Genomic DNA, 24,386 nt, shown 5'->3' with positions numbered 1-24,386 from the left:
GGGAAATGCTAACACAACAGCTTGAGGAGAAATCCCTTCAAATGTCTGTTTGTCTCTCACTCACACAAATGCACACAATTACGTGGAGTCTATTGTCTGAATGACAAACTGTGTTACGTTATTATATAAAGTGTAAAATACCTATAGGAAAACAACATACAATTTTATAATCTTGGTTTTTAAACAATTTTCTTCCTTGAATCAGGACATATTTAGTAATGGAGTGTCCACCTACAATGCTCATGCTGCACTCCCCGATGCATTCAGTGTGTAAACAGCAACTCTATAAAGGAGGCCTGTGAAAGAATAGACAAGTCCCCGAGGCCTGATGTAAACACTCTTTTATCCACATAATAGGTTTTAAAACTTCCCGAATACAGTTTATATACATATAAGAGAGTGACTCTCCAGTGAGTGTGTCCCAGAGAGACCCTAAAGGTTTGAGGGAGACAAGACAATAAAACAAAAGTGGTCTTTTCTGATGTCACACAAGCAGGCAGCTTCATATAAACATGCATCATCCGGGTTCCTACTTACTCACAAGTTTGTGTTAGGAGACTTTCAAACAAGTAATTGCATAAGTTCTAACAACTACTGTTCTAGATTGGTAAAATTTGAGGTTATTCATTTGAGTATTTTTTCATAATTCTGCAGCAAATCTGAGCATCAGAGCAAAAATTTTGCTTTTGCAACACCTACCTTTTAAAGAGAAGTTTTTGTACGAGATGATTGTTGCTTCTGCCGTGTGGGATACTGTTATTATTGTGTGTGCATGTCTTAATTACACTCAAACTCAAATCACTTGTTCTTCATACTTAGGTTCTAAGAAACTTACCAAGATATGCTCATATATGGTCCATTAGACCCAGGACTGCAACACCCTCCAGGCCCTCCATTACATATAACCCATCATCATCATCATTATCATCATCATGCCAATTAATGTTCCATTTGGCAGAGAGAGAAAGTGGCGAGCAGACAGTGGATGACAAAAATGCTGTTGAGATTTAAATATGAATGTGCTTTTACGTCTCAAGACGTCCTCCTTAATCATTTACTAAAAAAAATAAAATCTTAAAATTCAGTGGTGCAGGGGGAAAAAAGCTTGAGTATAGATTTACCTGTGTCCAGGACACCCTTAGAGATGGAAACAAACTCACCAAGCAGCTTGTATCCCTTCACGGGGGAGGGTGGGGGTGGAGGGAGGGAGGGGATGAGGGAGGGGCAGAGGTTTGGACCTCAGTCTGGGTCTGGATCTCACACTGGATGGAGTGAGCAGGTGCCTGTTCTGTAGCCTTGCTTCATTCAAAGTACTTACTCTAACGAGGACTCTGCTCTTCCCCTTAATTATCATCTCATGTTTCACTTTGAGTATCATAATGTAGCGCTAATGAAAACATCTTAACTATCAATAGAAAAATAAAAAGAACTTTACAGTGAGACAGATGTCGAACAAAAAGGGATAAAGTCTAATTTTACATTAATTAAGTGAAAAACAGAATGAAATCAAAGTGTACTAACCTCTACTTGTTTGCGCCACATGTCCAGGTTCTTGCGCTGAGCTTTGGAGAAATGGTCCCATGCCTTTTGTTTGGAAGCAGCTTGGAATACAGACACAATCTGTTCAACTGTGGCGGGATGCAGGGAAGGACCAGAGACCATCCAGAGACACAGAGAGAGAGAAAGACAGAGGGCAGTTGGGAAGGAGCAGAGGAGTGAGAAAGTGGAGTCAACTAGGACTGTAAAGAACTATGCGTGTCTGTGTGTGTTTATATGTATGTGCATGCGTGTGTTGTACTTACCAGCTGATGCCAGTGCATCATTATACAAACGGGTGATCAGATAGTTCCCACTTTATTAAATCATACCTTCTACCAGAAAACCTAAATCCTACATAATACACTGGTTCATGTCAAACAATGCCTTGTCGCATTAGCCAAAAGCTCTATTTGTCGAATATTTTTTGTTTTGCGTAACCAAATATCTGCATGATGAATTGCATACCTCAATCAACATCGGCATGTTGACAAAGACTTACTGGAGCTAAAGTCTTGTTCACCTCATGTGGGAAGGAAGGTAGCAACGTTTACAACTTACAGCGTTTACATCATCTGATAACTCAAGATGGCCGTCATTTGCTAATAACGTCGTACTACCTAGAAAGCAAAGTGTTTGCTAAAACCACCAGTAATGGCTGCTATACAGTTGAACTGTGTGCACAGTGTTTGAATTACAAATACTGTGCTTGTTCAATACAGCTATTCAATTTCAGGATATTTCCTTTAATGAACGACTCTGGCTGATATGAGACAACCTGTTTGCCTTTTTTTTTTGCCAGCGCCAACTAGATTTTAACAGCTAGTCGGATATATTATACAGATGTTCCCAGTCATAATCACAACTTTAATGTTCAAGTAAACAAAAGGGAAAATTACGGTAACCCTGATATGAACATGGAATACCTACAGACTGCAGATTTATTCTTCATCAAGGGAAATTTAGCTCAGCAACCGACAGCTGCCATAAATAACCTTCTCTTGAGTGTGCCACTGTTGACCACTGTGCAGCCTCTCAAGAACCTTGCCCAAGGATACCACCTTGCTGAAGTAAAACAGACTTCCTGATTTATTTTCCCTGTGCGGATGCTTCTCTTCTTTGGAAAAGGAAGAGCTCAACACTTCTAGCAGTGTAGAAACTTGAGCCTGGACTGAGCTAAGCATGCTTCTTTGGGTCAAAGGGCCTTATTAGAGGCAGGCGACAGGCCAAAACCTTTAACTTTGATGTATCCACTGACTCTACGTGCGATGTGTTCGATGACAGCTGCTCTGGGTTAATATATTCGGTGTCCGATTTTATCTTCGCTACGGTAAATCAACAGTCATTCACCTATCAGCTACTTATCTATTGTCAGGTGGGTGGTCATGGAGAAGAGCATGGGTGGTCTGTGTATCTCAGAGGTCCTAATATACACGTAGGGGAGTCAATAAGCATGCCAGTTAAGTGTGTATGTGTGAGTTTGCAGAGAGGTGAGAGACAGAACAGTTCAGGGATCAATAGCATCTTCCCAGCACCCTGTAATTTGATGGAACAGATCGATGGAGAAGGCAAAGAGGAGAGGCACGGGTGCAGATGGACTTTCAGACCAGAGCTTATATGCAAGTGTAAGTGCATGTGTGTGTGTGTGTGTATGCGTGAAAAAACATTTTTGTATTCTACTTGTTTTCAATACGGCAGAAAGTAGTTCAAATAGACACTCTTCACAGTGAGGTCTGTGAATTATCTTTAGAAAAGGGACATTGTTTCTGGAATAGCAAGACGCTTTTGAGTCTTTGAAATGTTTTTCTTTCAGTGCTTTGAGCACAACAAAAAAACACAAAATTGAATTCTCTGCACTTCCACTGCAGTGAGGTAACAGCAGAAGACTTATTTCACAACATGGGCACATACAATTAAAACTATATGCATAGCTAGACACCATTAAAGACAAAGTGCAAATCATAGACAGACCTATTTGGATGGCAAGTAAGAAAGTACACAGACTGTATTTGTTGTGACAGTTGTACCCAGGTGAAACCTTTAAAACCTCAGAGTTTTCTTGAATGAGACAACAACAATTCACCAAAATGGAGGCAGAGTCATGAATAGGGATGTGTTTGTATGGGCTGAAATAATTGGGGAAGGCTAATACAAGGACGACAGGTCTGCCCCTGTCTCCTGCTTATACAAACAAACACATTACGTTTTCTACGTGTACTATTTACCTAATCAACAGTATATGAAACAGCAAGAACCGCAAACTCAATGCTGTCTTTAAAAATGTTTACATTCAATTTAACATGCATGTGGTGGGATCTGAGGATACAAAGCACCGCAGGCTGTGGTGTAAACTAGCAGCTGCAGAGCCGAAGCTGTCGGAGGTGGGAGCTGCAGGAGCCTGACGTTTTGCCTTTGATTTCTCATCAACTCAAATGAGCTGTGCATGCATTTACTGTACAATTTTGGTCTCCACTGTATTCTGTACTTACTACTTTCATCTGAAGGCAACCTTAATAATATTACATTCCAGTCCTCTCTTCTTCCATGAATACCAACAACAATATCACCTCTGGTTTTTAGAATATTTTTTTTTTATCTCCAAAGATAAAAAGCAAGCAGGAGACCTCTGTTGGTCCAGAGAAACATTCTCAACTTACCTTAAAGCCATCCTCCCGACAACAAATTAGCAAGGTGGCTTCTATGACGCCATTTAACTCAGCCTTTATATCCACGGTGTGTAGGTAGGTATTTAAAACAGTGTGTACAAGCTCTGTGCACAATGTAAAGGGCTGTCAACAATATTGTACTTACTGTTCAGCTGATTTCAGTACTCCAAGCACAACAGTCTTGTGGATTTTGTCTTTGCCTTGCTGTAAACCATGTTCTGTTAATATGCTGTGTATTGTACTAAAAATGAAACTTACATTGAACCATAAACTTAGCCAAGAAAAGATTTGACTCATCTCATCCTCCTCCTGCACATATACAGCACAACAAGCAGAACTGTTGTTGTTGCTTTGGCCAAATCAAAAAAATTTACTTTTAGCATATACAGTAAAAATATCCTACATCCAAGTGTGTGTGATTGTTAAAAACTCACATTGAGCCAGTATGCCAGCCAGAGCGGTCTTGAACTTTTCTTTAGCCTCCTCCATCTCCTTCTCGTGCTGACTCTTCTCGCCCATCAGCCGGCGGATGTGGCTGTTCGAGGACTGGATCATGGAGTAGAAGTTGTTGGCATTCCTCCGGTTGACTTCACCTCGTTCCAGCCAGGTCAAGAGCACACGCACCGCTTCGGCAAACTTGCCATCGTCTGGCCAAGAGATGGGGAGGCAGAGACAGAAAGAGTCAGGCTCTATGCTGGAGTGCAAAAATAGGCTGTTCCTGTAAAGTGCAATAAGGATGATTACAAAACACTGTAAAAAAAAAAAAAAAACTTTTTAGGCACATAATTCACAAAGACTTTGCTTTCTGGTCAGTGTAATACACAGCTAAATACAGGTAAACTAGTGGCATTAAAGTCATTTACTGGAAAGTCGAAAGCATAAAGTATGGGTTGATATGAACAAGGTGATACTGAAAAGACAAAGTAAAGTAAAGACATGAAAAAAAGAGCTGTGCTGCTGGATTAAAGGGAAAAAAACAGCTCTAAATTGTAATTGTTGCATATGTGGAAACAAAAACAAACATCATGGAACTCAATGTCAGCTGAGGGACATGGAGAGAGACGTAAAAAGACAGGATGAAACCCGTTTATAGGTGGCCTGGGTAAAAAGTTCCTCTGTAAGCTTCTTGTCATCAAAAGGAGGAATTTGGTTTGCAGTACAGGAATGTAACTGCCAGTGGAAACGGCAAAATCCCCCCCCCCCCTGGATAAAGAGTCAGGAAAAAGTAAACAGAAATCTGCAGCTAATAGCTGGGATGTGTGTTTTCACAACAGCAGCCCAAAGCGATCAGAAACAAATCCTCAGCTAAAACGGCACAGCACCAGGAGGGTTTTGTTTTTTAGTTTTTTTTCCACCAAGGCCAGAGAAGGGAGAGCTGAAAAAGACGCTCGCAGATGGTCGAGAGGCAGAAAGTCACAGCCATTTTATTATCAGGCAACTGTGACTGAGACCTGGAAGTGTCATTGCTCATTAGTGAAACAAGTTTATTCAGCCATAAACTCGACAGAGAGCGGAGAATAGGGAGAAGGGAGAAGCTGGGGGGAGAAAATACAAAAGGATGAACAGAGAGGAGAGTCGAGGAGAAAGGACAAAATAAGAGAGGAGCGTGTGCTGAGGGGAGAGTAAACTGATATATTGTGTTAAACAGCCTTTGTGTAACGCCTTTTGAAAATAATTTCCCTGGGTTTGTAAAAACATCAGAATTACTTTGCTAGACAGGTGCAGTTTAGGACTGTTCCTGGAATGCCCTGTCCTGCATTGGACGCTCCTGCAAGCTCACACACTCAACTACTCTATTCCCTTACTGCTAACCTTGTCAGTTTATGGTTTGCATGAATTAAGGCAGCGCCATGAGATCCCTTTCCACTCACATTTTCTCAGTAAAAATGTGATAAAAGAAAATACTTTTCTCCCACGTGTGTCAAAGTTTTTTTTTTTTTTTTTTCTCTTTGACCAAGCTCTGGCTCTCATGTTTGTGTGATCACATCCTGCATATATTTCAATGTATATGCTTCACAGGTTGCCAGCATCCACGTCTACCTTTGATCTTGTCTCCCAGCTGGCTGCATTCATGCTCTGAGTAGTGGACAATGGGAGGGGGGGACGGTGGCCGGAGGCGATCCTCCTCTATCTTGCGCCTGTGACGCTCCTCTCTGGCCATCATGCGCTGGCGACACTCCCACTCGTAGAGGTCGTCTCTGGCCTGGGCGAAGTCCACGTGGAGTCGACCCGTGTCTTTTTTGTCTGTGCTGGAGCCCAAACGGACACGATAACCTAACGAGAGAGAAGTGGAAACTTCAAAAACACAAAGCACTGGAGGGATGTGGTAGGCGGAACAATTCAAAATAATGGGGAGAGACAGGTGTGCCAGTGGGGAACTTGTGAATTAAAGCATTTTCATAGACAGCCGTGCATTCTGCAAGTTCACTTCTGCTTAGCAACAGCATGACCGCAGTCACTGTGAGCATGTAAGGCAACTGATGTCAGCATTTAGCTCAAAACACGGGGAAGCTTAAGCGTCTCAAAAGCTGCTTGCAAGGCTGGAGACTCTGTGCTGTTATTAGACATGTTACAGTTGCGAGCAATAAGGAGGACATTTTTTTTTTTTAAATGAGAAAGAAGAGGGGGGACATGTGACAAAGAGTAAAATTTTGACTGAGGAAGTCACGGTTATGTAGTTTCCACCTTCGACGACGGCAGCGACGCAACGCCTGAATGCTTCTAATTTTGGACAGCTGTCAACCTCACACTTCCTATTCATATCAGTTTCTTATTAAACTGATAAATGATAAATCGTACAGCCTCTGGACTGCACATGAAAAAGAAGAAAACAACAACAGTAGAATACATGAATTAGGGACACCATACATTGTTTAAAATGAGAGGAAAAACATGCCCGGAGGTGTGAATTTGAAAGGAGCATAGGACCAGAAATGTACAAAAATGAGCTGTAGTCTGTTTATGTTGTGGGTTTTCTCTTTCTCTACTGATAGTGAGCTACTTTTCATAAACTTTTACAATCTTCGTTGTGAGCATTTCACAGAAAACAAAGCAAAACCACAGAAGAAGCTTTTTATTGGGGTGTACCTGTCTGTCCACCTCTCGCTTGCCCTCTTCTTTACCCCTGCTTTTCTTGGTGGATCCATTTGTTGGTGACGAGATACTGTAGCTCTCGGGTTTTGTGCAGCACAGAAGGCCTGTATGCATTTGTCAATACAGGAGGGAGACTTAGGGAGGCCAATTACTTCTCTAGTGGTACTGAAAGACCACAATATCCCTCATTACCCCCCTCTTCTTCTCCTCACTATTTCCCTCTTATCCCCACTCTCTCCTCCTTACTCAGCTTTCACTAATGGCTAGTTGCGGACTGAAGTGAAATCATGCCCGTTTTGTGATTTAATTGGTTGAAATGATCAGAGTGTGTCCGGTGTTTGTGTGTCTGTGTGCTCATACTGGACACAGTAATGATGCACAGTGTGATTCACTTAGAGGCCCAACATGCTCTCACCAAAGGAGAAGGGTGGGGGGTGGGCGGGCGGGGATGCCAGCGCAAACAGGAAAACAAATGGGCACGAATGCAGGCTTCAGACTGCTCTCTCTGCTTCAGGCTCCCAATCTACCACTACTTCAATATTTCATATGAGGAGATGTAGGTGCGCTGGGGCAGCTTTGGTGTGTATCATTGCTGGGTGGTGCTGTTTGCACAGGTTGTATCTGTGTGTGTAGGGTGGTGTTATTATTTATGGGGGGAAACTACACAGCTCTGTCATCACTCTAGTGCATGAACCTCAGCACCCACATCTCACTGTAAGAACAGAGGCAGATGAAATCAAGGGCTCTCTCATCCAAAGTCATTCTCACACAAACACATGCGGGCACTTGCACACGCATAGACATACAGTAATGCAGGGAATACTTTGTGAAGTGGCTGCTGGGTTAAGTTATTTTTCGTAGAGTAGGCATATATGGAATATATGGCACAGGGAGGTTTAAAGTGTCTAGAATGTGCTGTGAAAGTATATTTTAGATAAGAACCCATAAGCTCGTGCCAGACAGTTCATTTTCATTTGTTTCTTCTGTTGTCTGAGCCTTCAGTAGGCCAGAGTTGATCCACGACTCTTACCATTGTTATTGTCTTAAGTTACAAATAATTAACACAGAGGAATTGTGAACAGGAAGAAGCCGCTGGGTCTTCATGTGTTTGTCTCGATCTGATTTCCCGGTTCGAAGTAGTCTTTTAATGATCTCCTTATCATAGAAACATCTTTAATAATTGAATGATACTTTATGGTTGTGGTATTGCCATCAGTTTTGATAATTTCAGATCTGCCCCCAAGAAATCATATTCTTTTTATGCGTTTAGCATGGCAGACAGCTCTAAATAATACAATACTGAGGAAGAACTTTGGCTGCACAAATCAGAGTGCTAGTGAACACAACTGACGCTGATTTCATTCAAAATTGACTTGGAATGCAAAAGTGAATAATGTTAAGTCACAGATTGGAAAATCCTTTTTTTCAGCAGTAAAATCTTTACCTTTCATGCACTTAATTTTAATCCCTGCAACTGATTTCTAACACTACACACTTGTATCTTTAACTTTTAATCTATAAGGCAAGTAAAGTTGTGACACAGTTGTTCTTTTGTTGACTGGGAGAAATTCATAACCCTCCAAGCCTTAAAGTTCTCCAACTATGAGTTACATAACATTTTATATGAGAGTTTCGCTTGCAGGGGCTCACTTTGAAACTCTCTAAGATTCACCTAAGATATACACCTAATGAATAAGATGAAAGTTTTAGAGTCGTGACCGCTTACCCGACAGAAAGAGAGCCTTGTCCACAGTGAACTCCTCAGCGAATCTGATATGGCAGAAGTTTTTCTTGCTCTTGCGTATAGCGGTGATGTCACCACACTGTCCAAAGACTTCCATGATGAGCTGCTCATTGGCGTTCTCCGGCAGACCGCCGACAAACACCGTCTTACACCCCGGAGGGCGGTCTCTCGTGGCGGGAGGCGGAAGGTCTGTTCAGAGGTGGTATAACAGAGGAGAGGATGCGTGAACCACCAGTGAGATGAAATATATAAAGGTAAGACTGGAGAAAAAATTAATAAAATAAAATAACCTGAATACAAAAATAATACAGCTGAAATAAAAACAACTGAAAAAAAATTATACAACGTAATGACAGCATGTAAGTAATGCTCTATAAATATATACATCTATATGTACAGTCTGTATAAGAAAATCCACTTAGAAACAGTGCTATGATAAATGACAATAGAAGAAATATTAATAATATTATTATTATAATTTTTGGCTTCAACACAAAAATATATTTTTAAGTTCTTAATTAAAAAGGTGTTTATACTGTCTGTCAGTCTCCCAGGTTCATCTAAATATCAAACATGGATAAAAATGAAAAACCCAGATGACTATATAAAGGAATTGAAATCCACATATACAAACAGAGATATATGATTTACATTGTAGAATAAATAGATCCATCAAAACTGTAAGCGAAGATGGAAAAACAATTGCAAAAATGACTACCATAATAAAGCATCCCATCCCCAACAAAGACCCGGGAAGACAAAATACACAGTAACCATGAAGCATACATGAAAAATAAATCCCCAAAATGCCCCAAGGTTGAACTTCACATGCAGGCTGGGAATAAAACGGGCCAGGTCATAACAACATTAAACAAATCTGTGTGCAATACAACAGAACATTTTGAAAAACAGAGCAAATTACGGAGGTTGATGCGGCAAAATTCAATTAAGTCAATTTTAAAACATAGTACTTTCGACCTAAAAAAATATAAAGCTTAATGCATTAAAAAAATGATAACTCTGAGCAACAGCTGGGATCGTTTTTTGTTAGATAAATGTTAATATCAAACCATTCCATGCATGAAAATGAAATCCTTTTGGCCACAAACTGATTGCAAATCCTCTGATGTGGAAGGTCCCCTGCATTGCAGAAATCACTTATTCAACACAGATGAGTGTTGACTGATCTAAATCTCCAATAGATCAGGCTTCTCATCCATGATGAATGTGATTAGCGGGGTCTATGAGGAGTGAACCGTCTAATCAGTGGAATGCTGAGGATGCTGTATTTCTCTATGTCTGCGAGCAAAGGCCTCGCAATCACTGTTACTGATGGTCCCGTCCTGCAGATATCGATACCCTGAAAAGAACTTGGAGCTGAACATGGCTGGATACCTGAGACGTATCACGAGGGCCACGCTGATCAGCACCAAGTGGAGCAATTTAGGTACCATGTGGTTTTATTCAAGTGTAATCAAAAGGAGAGCATTGATTGGGTGCACAGGCTGTGGAATTACAGACTTTTGCTTCACATTTCTCTTAAAAGTGAAACAGGAAAAAGAAAAAGATCGAAAGGTGTGTGGTAAAATCATAGACACTCAACTGAAACCCCTTTCAGTTCTGTATAACAATTCCCCTTCTTTACAGTCAAAGTTGTATATCTTCATATCATGTCTTTAATCTACCTTGAAATTCTGACGAGAACATATAATAATTCAGAAAATACAAAGTCTAATACTTAAAAAATAAATAAATAAATAAATAACTTTCCTGATAAGTCTCCATTCTTACATTTTTTTTTTTTAACCTATATACTTTTGCCATTTCTGTTCCATTTGAGTTCAAATGTGTTTTTATGCTGTGTTTTTTGGTATATTGCACTGCTCTATAACCAATCACTCTTTTAGGACAAAATAAGGTGACAATGACTGATTGTTGTGAAGCTAAACTTCAGACAAAGCTGCACGATTTACTGCTCCATCTTTAGTCCAACTCTCATCTGTAGCACAACATGTAGGTACTGACAGCATGAATGATACGCTAAAAACAGCTGAGGGGAGTTCACAGCAGGGTGGCTGACCCCATTCTACAAAATGCAGTATGGAGCTCATTTGGGGTAGCCCTTGGCAGTGAGCTGCTTCTGCAGCTTCACAATCAGCCGACATTATTTGGGCGTGTTAATTAGGGGGAGGGAAAATCTTCAAACTTATTAAGAATGGGTCAATAAGCCCTGGTTCGGGGCATTATCAAAGTTTACAATCGTAAAAGGTTAGACTGTTTATTTGTAAGAAATAAAACAACATGCTGGAATATGTAAAGCTGGGGTAAAGAAATCAAGCTGTGAACACAATGATCCAAAGTCAGAGTGTTCTTTTGGCTGAAAAGATTGATCTGCTCATAATCCCCTGCTGTCAGAACTCCTTTTTCTTGCATGCAGCACTCTGGAACAAAACTTTATGTCCCTGAGTCCAAGCCAGCTTTGTCCCTCTCTTTTAACTTTCTCTGTATCCCTCATACTCTCTCACACACAGGCTATGACAACCCGTCCCTCCCTCTGCCTCCTCTTTCCTTTAAATGTGACTGTTGAGGCAAAATACCAACAGAAGTTTCATTCCTTGACCTCTAAAGTTGGCGGATTAAACTATTTTTGAGTCGAGATGGACGGAGAAAGTAAAGGCGGTGCAGAAAAAGCTTGCGATAGCAAGAACTAGCTTTGTTGGCGGATGCAACAAAGTGTTCCAAATTAACTGACCTTTTCGGTCCGCGAGTTGCTGATAGAGCGATGAGGACAGAGAGACGAGAACAGGTGCAGAGCAGCAATAACCCAAAGTGCAATGTTGGAACGTAAATACAAAAAAAAAAATTATTTTGTGAAAGAAAGTTTTGGTTAGTTTGGTTTAAATCTGCAAATTTGTTGGTAGCTATTAAAATCATTTTGCTGTCCTCTAATGAATAAGCAGAAGAAGAGATATATTAATGGGTTATGAAGACAATGTTTCAAACATTTTATATTATGATGCGTCCAACTTATTTGCATATATTGGAATCAAAACATTAGAAATAACTAATTATATAATGTAATGAATTTCAAAGACACAACAAACTGCTTCAGAAGCACCCAATAATGAAATCTGTTGTATTGGACTGAATTATAATGCAAATCTGGTGTTGTACGTTTTGACTCTTGGGAAATTTGCAGATTTTACGAATCAATGACTGCTAACAAGCCGTGTGACGTGCTTTTATTCTGAAATCTGACTTTTCGGTGAATGTGGAGGCAGCTGTAAAGCAACCACAGCGGCTGATTGTCAGTCCAGCCCCGTCCCACAGGCCAGCCGTCTGTGTGGCCACCCAGCGGTCTGCTGCACTAACACAGGTCATCACCATCCATCACCCTGACTGGCTAAACACCTTTTCATGGCCCGAGGGGAAGCCGCAGGGAAGGAGGCTTCAACCCTCGTAGGACTGTTATTCACAAGATAAACTACATTTACACACCCTCAAGTAAACATGTTTAGTTCATTCTCGTCCCACATGAACAAACAATACATTAACCTGTGAATGTGAAGATTTATGAGATGGAGGAAGAGGCACAATTGTTCTACAATCTAACCAACTATTTGTTGAGGATTTGTCTATTTTTAATTCGGGTGTTGGGTGACTAATGAAATGATGATTATTTTTTTTTTTTTTTAGAAAGCCCACCTTATAGATGTTTTTATTATAAACTACATTTAAGTTGTTATTCATAGCTGAAATTGAGAAGCCACGTATCAATGGCATCACAACAATATCTAATATGCTGATTATCTTCTTCAGACATGACTGCTTTTACCTGCTGAGGAACAATAAATACAGAAATAAAGAGTTTTCAGTTAAACTAAGTGATTAATTAAAGACTGACTGAACATGTCTTTATTTGAGAACAGTCCTAAACACACACACAAAACACACAGATGAAAGAAACCAAAACAAAAACAAAAACATATCTTTCTTCATTCAAGCCAAATGGAGTGTGTATACAGTACGTGTAAATATGTAACAGCTGGGTACACCGCAATGATCCTCAGAACTTAAAACAAATACGTTTCATCTTTCCTTTTGAAATAATTATAAAATACTTCTCTCAAACTACCTTCAAAAGTTTGAAAGAGCAAAAGAGGAAGGCACCACAGTGTTTGATGTTCAAAGTTACAATTAAAGTGAGTCCACAGGTCCCAAATATTGAGCGTAAAGCTGTTGAAAGCCATTTAGAGGAAAAAAAGGGGTACTGCATCACTTCAGAAGTAATTAGCTGAGTAGGCAGAGGTGGCAGTCAAGAAGGTGAGCGCGGGGTCGAGACTGAATGGGGAGGGCTGGGCTAAAGAAAAGAAAGAAGGACACTGCAAGAAAAAGATCTTGATGATGATGCACACTGATGGTAAGGTTATGCACACTGAGGAGATAAAAGAGGGAGCGAGCACAGGAGCTGAGGGAGGGCTGCAGGGGCTGTTGTTGCTCAGCCGAAAGGTCAGCGAGAGAGGAGGCTGCATGCGGTGTCAGGTTGAGCGTAGGAAGCAGCAGGGTAATGACTACTTGTGATGGACACCATATGCAACCTTGTTGCTAAGACGCCAGTGCTTTCGCCCGTGATATTTGCTAAAAGCCTGGATGCAGAAAACATCAGTGCTCGTTTCCCTTCGTTCCTCACGTACTGTCCAACCCTCCAGACCTTTTGCAACTGTAATACAGCAGCGGCTCAGAGCGGAAGTTCTTACATCTAAAACCAAAGGGGCTCCTGTAGCACTGATCTCACGATACTAAAACTGGAAAAGACTTTTCTTCTGTGTGCCATTTACACTTAGCGTTATAGGCTAAATAGGTTAGGTTAGGTAGTTACTTTATTAATCCCCGAGGGGAAATTTTTTAGTTTTTAAATATCGAAGTATAGTCCAACTGTATTGTATCTCGTCTGGATGAACACACTTATTTCTTCTCCGTTTGTCCTCAAACCTTACTATTTTTCATCTAAAAGCACTTCTGACAGCATGCAGTATGGAATAATGAGGCGTCTCGATCATCGTTTTTCTCCTCTCACCCAGCCGTCAACCCCCGTCCTACCGGGAGACAACACAGCTTTACTGAGACAGATGCTAAAAAGATAATATCAGAAATAAAACTTAACAAGCACATTTTATACCTTCTGATGTGAAACACCAAGTGGACCTTTTCTGCTCAAGAATTTGGTGTACAGTTGTAACCTGCGTGACTGCTAGCAGGCGTTCTTACAGTTTGAGCAGAAAGAAGCCTAATCTTGTATTCTACCCAATCTATTCATTTCCTGCTGCAATCTGCAGGTCTGGGTTTGCGTCGGCTGCCGAGGTCACCAGATATATCCCAGACGGCTTTCTCTCCAGCCTTTTCCTCCAGTTCCTTGAGGGGGATCCTGGGGCGTTTTCAGTCTAGGTGGGATACATGATCCCCACAGCATTTTCAGGGTCTTTAAGGTGTATAGGTGTTAAGAAATACTTCCCACTTAGAGGCGTCTGGGAGACATCCTGAGAAGATGCCTGATCCTGCCAATATTCAATGCAAAGAAGCAGCAGTTCTACATTCAGCTCCTTCTAGATCTGGGCTGAGGATGATCCCATTCAGATTAGGACATTTTAGCTTCAGGCTCAGCTTCCTTTTCTTTCTCATTATTTCACATTTTGCATTTATTAAAGTGAAGATACAGAGAGGAAATACAGGCAAATATGGGGAGAGCCAGGACCTAAACAGAGGACATTATGGTTGTGATATACGCCTTAAACATTATGTTCCTGAAGCACTGTTTCTGCACCAGATCACATGTGTTGATCTCATTTTTAATGGTCACTTCACTTGTGAGAAAAAAAAATATATAATTGTTAATGCAGCTCTAATCCCAACAGCTTCACATTTGGCTGTAAATGTGACACAGTACAGCCTGGTGGTCATGGTCTAATGAAGTCAATAACACAACATAACCACCACAAAGCAGAGATATAATTAGGGAGCCAGAGAGGGGACGTCAGAATCACAAACACAATTGGTAACAAGCCACAACCTTCGCAGACAAATCAACCCATACAAGCCTTTGAATTAGTTTTAGTCCAGCTCTCTAGCTGCGACTAAATTCTCTCGAGGGGCTCGGAGAGCTAAAGAAATCAACAACACAATTCCCAGGGTCACACAATCAACCCAGCATGATAACGCTGCGGTTCTCTGAGGGCCTTAACCATGCCTGTGGGCTTTCATGAGAACAATCAGGTCTCTACAGTTTTCCTCAGATGTCTGTCTATTTTATAAAACCTGGCTGAGAGATTAACTGCTTTATGTGACTGTGAAATAGGTGACAGGCAAAGAGATCTTAAGCAGAGATGGGGATCAGAAAAGTGTAAGTGGGACAGAGTAGAAAGGCAGGGAAGTAGGAAGTAAGAATAAAGACGAACGTCCACAATTAAATCCTGCACCACCAATGGTTGAAAAGGCTACATGCGCAATTAATGTATACATGCTATGCCACAACACAAGAAGACAAAGTTTTCACTTGTGTCATAGTGATTGTGACAGGCTGTCAGGTTGTTGGGTAATTTCTTGACAAGCTGATCCCTCATTCAGCCTCAGGGTTTATACGTGCCCTTGAACAGAGTACCTGGTGCATTTCTCTCTTTGCTCCCAAGGACTAGCTAGAAAGATGTTCCCAGGTGCGGTTAAACTTTTAATCAGCGTTACTCCCTGCAATATATTGCAACAGTTTATACTGAGGCATAATGCACACAAGCAGATATACAGGACTATCTTAAAACAAGCTTTACCGGTGTGCTAATAAAATAAAGCAATATTTGCCTAACAGAACGCTCGAGCGTATGTTTTGTTTTGTAAAAGGATTGTAAACTCCCAAATGTTACTGCGGCGAGGAGCTTTTGTTTTAGTTCACCTTGAAGACGACATGCAACGCTTGTTTGAAAAAAGTCCCTCGGCAGAAACTTTTCTGTACCACGAAATCTAAAAGGAAAAGTTGGATCAATTGTAGGACCCCCCCCTCCCCCCCCCCCCTACACACACACACACACTACTTCTTCCAGAACTCTGGGTAATTGGAAGGTGGTGGGGAGATAAATATAAACAACAGCCTGTGCAGCACACCTTTAGTCAGACTGAACAAAGAGACTTCCCCTGAATATTTTCACAGTCGTTTGTGTGAATGTAAATGCGGCTCATGGTGGTTGGGCAGAAAAAAGGGGGACAGAAAAACAGCACAGATGATCTGCTCTTACGCTGACTTTTTTGATTAAAAAAACAAAGTGATAAAGAACAAGTCTCAACAAAATTTTCATAAAAGTCTAGGGCATGATATCAAACAAAAAGCAATCTCAAATCTCTTGGCGAGAGATGATTCCATCAAACAAATAGTGATGTCCTGACGTGTGTCACTTCATCATTCATTGTTGCCTCCAGTGAAGAGTGAGCAGATATTTGGGGCAAAGTTTGGAACAAATTTAGAACTAAAACGATCAGTAGATCAAAAGAAAATGAAACTGCAACTATTCCTTTTAATTATCCTTCAGCCTAAAATGAAAATAGCTTCTTAGATGTGAATGTTTGCTGCTTTTCTTAATGTTTTATGATGGTAAACCATCTCCTATCTTGCGGTTTTGGACTGATTGTAAAGGACAAGACAGGTTATCTGAAGATATAACATTGGGCTATGGGAAACTGATTTTTGGGGGGGCTTTTTCACTATTTTCTGTCAGTTTGTAGACCAAGTTATTAATTATTTAAATCAGGAAAATAACTGGCAGATTAATCAATAATGAAAAAAACTTAATTACACACTGAACTGATGATAACTTAACAACTCCATCTATTGAGGAAGGCAACGAGATATGGTTGGAAGTCGGAGATTATTTGGGGAACTTTTTTGTTGCAAAGCCCAAATAATATAATAGAGCTGGATGTTGTCCACAGCAGTGTAATACTTTAACATTAAGAGGAAGAAAAGGTCGAGGCAGTGGGGGGTAGCCGGTTCAGGATTAGCATTGTATTAGGACTTACTGGGGTTGGGGGGGAACAAGGTGCAGGTCTTGCAGTGGATGATCTCCTTAATAATAGGTAGGTCCTGGCCGAGGGGCGCAGGCACCATACCGAGGCCGGGCATCATGGGGTTCATGGGGGTAATTCCAGCCATCATGCCAAGGTTGGGGTCAAAATCTGGAGGCAGGAGAAAAATATGAATGAGATCAAACGGTAGCTCTTTCATAAGACAGGAAAAAAAAAAAAACACCTTCACAGTACCATTAAACAAACACTTGTACTCAACAGCTAACCTTTGGTCAGATATCACTTCAGATTATACTAAATCTTTTAAGTTGCTTTTCACATTGTGTACCTCCTCCGAGTGATTCTTCTGTCAACACCAATGACACACGAGCAGCCTTTCACACAGCCATTCATGAATAAATCATCTCGTAAACAACATGCATATTTTAAGAAGTTTTTACTGAGTCACTCTTTCTCTCCGTCGCCCCTGCTGTTTAAATGATGACCTTATAGACCATGTAGCAGGGTCTAAAACCTGCACAACAGAGAGGGTTTATTTACCACAGGCCGCATATCACAGAAATACATGAAATGATCATGACAGCCTAACACCGAATCACACTGTGGCGGTTATTTAACGTATTACGTGTTTATTTCACATATTTCTGAGATCAGGCTGCAATAGTCTGTGCTTTCTAAAACTGTTGCAGTCACTGCTAAAAAATATGAATGCTTTATGGCAGGGGTCTTCAACATTTTTCAGGCCGAGGACCCCCAAACTGATAGAGAGATGGAGCAGGGACCCCCTACTATATATATATATATATATTGTATACATTTTTTTTACAATTTTTTATTAAACTGGAGAAGTGCAGGAAGCTTGGAGGGACAGGTCCAGGCTAGTCTCGCGCTGTGAGTGAACCTGTGCTCCTGTGTGTCGCTGAATGTGCGCATTTCTGACTGAAAGATAACATATTCTGCCTCCATTTATCCATTCGCTACAATATGTTGGATTCATGTTAATGTGTATTTAAAGACATTTAGATTTGTGAAAAAAAATAAAATAATAATAATATGAAAAATTGTCTAATCAACCAAAAATTTCACGGACCCCCTGCAGTGCCCCCGCGGACCCCCTGTTGAAGACCTCTGCTTTATGGTGTTATAATGCTGCAGTTAAGAATTGGCTACAAAAACACTTGGTTTGGGAAAGATCATGGTTTGGGTTCAAATGATCACGAGAACAATGGCCTGGGATTCAATTATTACTTCCTTTAAGTTTGGCAGCCTTCATCAGTGGCAACAGTAACCGTTTGTTTTAATTGTCCAAAAAGAAGCAAATATTGGTCTCTTGAAGATATTTTCAATTTTTTTCTCTCTACTATACAACCCATGTCCTCCTAATAACAAATTTATCACATTATATAGATGTCATCTGAACTGCATCATTTCTCTGACACATATTTGTGTGGCAACCATAACAAAGGATCCTAACGGATTCTCTGTAGTCATTGTTTGTGTGGTACCGGCACATAATGTGAATACAAGCCACAAGAAACCCACACACAAAAACACAGGCAGTGGTATTCATAGCCACCACAGGCGCTTTTATGCGCATATGTTCCAGTATGGAACTTTTTGAAATGGAAATGACGTTGCCCTCCAGTATTTGCCACAACATCACCTGCAGAGCATTTGGAGTTGGCAATTATGCCGCAGGGTGTGTAGTGTTTATGTTCCTGCGTATGTGCAAGCGAAAGCACTGCTCACTTAAACAAATCCTTCACTAGAGATTATACGCACACTGCAATATACCAGACATGTGTGACAAAATCTATCTGACACACTGGCTACGCACACTTTTACATGAGCTTGTTACTTGCTGACTGTGAGATAGTTAATGAAATCAGAATCATGGAATAAACAGAGACAACTCTTAAAGCAAAAATGTGACCAAGAAATGGAAAGTGAGCACACTTACTTTACTTTTAATGCCAATAGTTTTGTTTACAATTTGGATTCAATACAAAATCAAATCAATATTTGGTGACCACCCTTAGGTACCTGTAGGTACACTTGCACTGCCTTTTAAAGGTAGGTAGCTGGCAGGTATGTTGAACTCGTTCTTCTGAGGATTTAGGCTTTTTCAGTTGCTTCTTCCTTAAGAAAAGTTCTTTATGACTCCAGTTTTATGGTTTGGGTTGTGGTCCGGCTGCAGAACAGATCCAAAGTCTATTCTGTTGTCATTTTAGTTTTCTCGTTACTGAACCATCTCGTATTTACAGTCTTCCATCCATCCACCCATCCATCCATCCATCCATCCATCCATCCAGTACTATTTGTAATTTTTTTTTGTAGTCACCCAAAGCAGCCATTTCATAAGAATAAATTATGTTTTAATAACCACAAATTGTTTCATGTATATATTGTGCATCATGTGTTCATGTTATTTCATATTTATCTATTTCATATTTATTTAATTATTAGGAATAATTCGGGCCTCCGACAGGATGAGCTCCAATTTACAACAATGCAGATAGTAATATTTCAAAAGGACGAGACAATGCTGACTTTACCACAATTTAAGCTTCTCAAACATTTTTCAAGGGTAAAATTCTATTTCTTTTTCATCTAGTTTGGATCTTTAATCCTGTGTTAAAATGAGCACATTTTTTTGTTAATTGCGATAGTGTCCACCAACAGAAAATAACAGCAGCAAACATGATGTGGGTCCTGTTACAATTCAGACAACTTTAATGTTCAATGGCAAAATAAATCCAGTAAAAAAAAAAATGCCCTGTTCTTCAGTATACAGTGTTAACTGAAAGAATGTGGGTATAGAAACTTTTCCTCAAAAGCACTACCCTCTAAATATTAGTATAGGAGAGAAAATGGATAAATTAAATGACAGTAAGTGAAGGAGAATAAAGAAATGTGCACATTATCAAAGACTCGGAATAGGTCCCTGAAGCAGGAGAGGGTGTAATAAATATGTTAGACTGATAAAAAACGAGTGAAGGACAAAAATGAGGGAAGAGAAACAGAGGCGACATACAGAAAAGAAAACGGCCTCAAAAAGAAAAAAAAAAAAAAAGAGCAAAGTGAGTTACATTAAGGGAAAATGGATGGAAACCACAGTATATGTGTACTGATGACCTCCCCATCTGTCTCTAACCAGGTGTCAGAGTGAGAGGAAGCAGGTGATAAGGACCCTCGTTGCCAGGCGATTGATGAGTTCTTCTGCATGTTAGGGTGAAGAAACGGAAGACGGAGAGCGGCAGAGAAGATAAGAAGTGGTGGATGGAGGAGGAGAGGGCGGTGCAACAGCTAGCCTGAATGCCAAACACTTTGCCTTGAAAAAGGACTGAGGAAACAAAACAGAGTGCCTGCTCCATCGTTTCAGAGGTAAAACGAGGATACATGCTTACGATGCATATTGATGCCAAGCAAACTCGGTTTTAGCTCGCATGGAGAAAACTATCCGGTTATTCAGAGTGCAATTTCACTGCAGTGCTGCTTATGTTTCCACTGGATTCAGTGTGCGTGCGCGTGTTCGTGAGCCTACATATTTACCCTGAACTATTAAAAAGCCAGAGACCTGAAGAAAGTATGTAGCAGAGCTGTGTGTAATGAAGGAGATTATTTACCTCTTCCTGAGGATTTCCAGCGACACCAGAGGTCTCATCTCCATTTTCAACAATATAGCTCGAGGACATGTTTTATCACTAACATACCATTATTTCCTCGCTCCTTCAGTGCTACTTATTATAATGCATGCTTTAAGTGGACACAGACAGACCTGGAGTTTTCTCAGTAGCTACGTTTAACATTAGGATATTTACGTTGAGTTCTGGATTTAAAATTTACAGCAAGTCAGTGTTTGTGTTGTGTTGATGCTATGCAGCCCGTCATGTTTTTCAGGCTATGCTGAATGCAAATCAAAAGTATCGGGCCTGAGAGGTTAAACTCAGACTACTAGTTTCTCAATGTTGGGGAACACACGGCCAGATTTTATATGGAGGTGATGTGACCTGACGTGATCACATCAACTGAAAATATGATGATGATCTTTGCCATAAAGTTATGTTTGCTGTGTAACTATCTTACTTTGTGTTACAGTAACCATTTCTATGGTTAAAAAAAAAGTACGATTGGTATGGTTATGGTAATTCCTTGTAATTATTTGTATCAACAAGAATTAAAATACATCTTGCCACCCTTTTATGTCATAAAAGGCCTCTATATTTTATTAAAAAGACTGAACTGTGTAGTGCAATAATGTAAATAACAAAATTAATCTCCACTGTGAACATACAAACAGCCACAACCAGACAACTACAGAAATTAAAAAAATAAATACTGCCCAGTCACAATCACTATAACAGTAACATGACCATCTGATCCTGGCGCTGTGTGGGAGGACTCAGCATTGCTGCCAGTGTAAATAGCGGTCGGCATTTGTCATAATGCTGTAGAAGAAGGTCTCCTCATCGCTGTCTGTCCTTCACACTGTATATACTGTATATCAGATTAAGCAGTGAAACTGGTCAAATACTTGCTGAATGCAGATACTAGGCAATTGCAAGAAACAAAGTCCCAGTTTCCAGAGCAGTTTAACCTAACAGGTTGCTTATTCTCCCTAAGGCGGAGTAGTGTAGTCAAACCATTTCAGACCACCTGTGTCATCTTCAGAAGGAAAAGAAACGACAGCAGGCCTTTGGAGCGGCATATGTCAACATGCTGATGTTGCCATCTGCAGGCAAAAAAAAAATTATACAAACTCAAGTACTGCAGTTTTAACACTTCTATCATGTGCAGGGAAAATTTAATCTTTCATTAATTCTTCACTTCTTTAATAGTTTTTCAGGCACCTGGCCAAGAGACACGTGGGGCTATGTGTTAGTTATCTGGAGAAATACTCTGCTCGATAGAGCTGATTGGTAAAAAAAAAAAAAAAAAAAAAAGGTAAACACATTAATTCAGCAACACCAAGTTCAAAGTTCAAATACTCAGCCGAGCCGGAACTTAAATAAAACTTTATTGCCAATTTTCAATTCCATTAAAAATGGTTAAAATTATTAAACTTGTTCTTGTTAATGGTACATTCAATGTAATAGCAATGTCCTTTGTCATTTGTTGCATGTCATCATCTATTGTTTTCCCTCAAAAGAGTAAACCATCACAGCCAAAATCCAGGCCAAACAGAAGCACTACAGGAGATCAATAAGATGTAAAAATCAATCTGAAATTTCATTTACAGCTGATTGTAAGGGTGGAGTGAGGTTAATAAGCTGCTGCTGTCCCTAAGCACTGTACCACACTTAAACATAAAGAGGAAAAGCAGTCAGACAGCTCTATTCACTCACTACAAACCGTAATAATGTTACAAGGATGAGTGGGTGTATGTGTCATCGACGTACTTAAATGACAGCTGTTTTATCTCGTACTAGAACAAATCCAAAGGCATCAGAAATGTTACAGTGGCTCAAACACTGTCCTTCACACCTTTTTGACATTCAATAAATGTATGGTTGCCAAAACTTGTCTTGCCAACAACTACATTTATCTGTAGTGTTCAACATTACAAACATTTTGTATTTAATCTCACTAAAGCAGCCACTGGAACAACCAAGCCTCTGCAGAAACAAATATTTCTCTCATGCATGCCATATTTAAAGTAGTAAACTCCTGAGAGATTGGATTTTTGTGCTTTAAAATGGTCTGCTATGTAAGACAGTATTCAGCAAAATCTGATATTAAGAGTCAAACACAATCTGTCTTCGGAAACTCAACAGTAAAAATAATATCCTTTTTATAGACAAAATTACTTCATGAAGAAAATAATCCCCTTCATGGAAATCTTTTTTTTTTTTCAATTCTGCTATCCAAATTAAGATTATTGCAACAAAACACGTTTTGTACTTAAAAACATATAAATAATTGTTATATATTAAACAATGCAACTGTGGATAAAGTAATTAGAATCTGCCTCACTTCCTCTGTTATGGAATCAGTTGTAGTAATCCAACAACATATACAGAATACATTCTGTATAATAGCCAAACCACTAAATTGTACTTTAAATACTCTAAATACATTTAGTTCATCATTGTTTGATACTTTTACAGTGACCTTGCTAATTTAACACTGCAAATAATTTAGTGTTTCTATGAAACAGTGGAAGGTTGGAGCAAATGATGTGCCAAAAATATCTTCTCAATGATACTTTTTTAGTTTTAATAACCGAGGAGACATTTTGCCTTAAATACTCAAAGTGCTGTGGGTCTTAAAAGCTAACAATGGAATGATATTTAATTATGAATTAAAAAACTGAAAGGTAGCATATACAAAATATTGAAAGCGTGTTTGGACACAGTTATAAGAGATCATTACTTATGTTGAAGATATTTAACCAGTAAATCTGCTGAGTAATAATTTAGAGAGCAGCCTGGCACTGATTCGAGAACAAGAGTCAGATTGTTCATTCCGCAATAGTACAAATAGGAAAAGAGGAGTATCGCTGAAATGTTTAGTTGAAAAGTCAGAAAACTGATGAGCAACTATTAAGCAATTACACACTTAAGTCCTTTTCAGAGCAGAAACTCAGTGATTCTGGCAAAACAAGCAATTTAAAGATGTCACCTAGGGCTCCAGGGAACTATGATGGACATTTTTAATTTTGTTTTGACATTTTATAGTCAAAACATTTACATGATGATTATAATTAATCAGAGCTTTAACTTGAGAGCAATTTTAGGATTTCTCTTGCGGCAGAAAAACTAAGCAATGAATTAGGTTTCTTTGATGACTGGGAAATGTACACTTTGAATATTTAGGGTTATTAAGGTAAACATAGTGTGAAATGACCCTCAATTCCAATTTGCTTTTTCACAAATGACGCATCTTAAACAGTTTAGCTCAGATACAGCCTGTGCTTCTCGCCAATATGCAGTGCACTCATTGAGGGAGAGGAACGATGGGTCTCTACGACGCAGTAGAAACTCCACAGAGAGATTTAGAGAGCACCGGGGTCCTCTTGAAGAACAAAAACAAAAGAAACCTGCGGTTGGGTCCACCCACACACGACCACACATCTGTCTGATCCTCTTTACCTTGCTCGTCTATGAGCTACAGCCTCTATTCTCTCTCATGTTGGAAAACTGAGATTCACAAACAACGCACGAGTGCACATGCACACACATACACAATGTTGGCCTCTAAGGTCATTCCACCCATTCTTCTTTCCTCTACCTCTAGTCTGTCTTGATTATGTCCTTTTGATGTTAAACAATCTATTTCCTGGA

General features: G+C 39.9%; 1 protein-coding gene across 2 annotated transcripts in view; it reads right to left on the bottom strand.

Annotated features, from left to right (window-relative positions):
• Positions 1 to 24,386, bottom strand: part of enox2 (ecto-NOX disulfide-thiol exchanger 2) — a 169,401-nt gene that overhangs the window by 20,756 nt on the left and 124,259 nt on the right. For both annotated transcript variants that reach the window (XM_069170718.1, XM_069170719.1), the window contains 5 exons: positions 17,098 to 17,253; positions 9,022 to 9,228; positions 6,243 to 6,476; positions 4,637 to 4,849; positions 1,522 to 1,628 (listed from right to left, as the gene is read on the bottom strand). In XM_069170718.1, the coding sequence (XP_069026819.1) occupies positions 1,522 to 1,628; positions 4,637 to 4,849; positions 6,243 to 6,476; positions 9,022 to 9,228; positions 17,098 to 17,253 (917 nt within the window). The remainder of the gene's footprint in view (positions 1 to 1,521; positions 1,629 to 4,636; positions 4,850 to 6,242; positions 6,477 to 9,021; positions 9,229 to 17,097; positions 17,254 to 24,386) is intronic.

The sequence above is a fragment of the Embiotoca jacksoni genome, unplaced genomic scaffold, assembly GCF_022577435.1.
Source record: "Embiotoca jacksoni isolate LCO1_2020_lvr unplaced genomic scaffold, fEmbJac1.0.p SCAF_5, whole genome shotgun sequence".
Classification (NCBI taxonomy): Eukaryota; Metazoa; Chordata; class Actinopteri; family Embiotocidae; genus Embiotoca; species Embiotoca jacksoni.
Note: the sequence above shows the minus strand (reverse complement) of the source record. Positions and strands in the feature narration are given on the sequence as shown.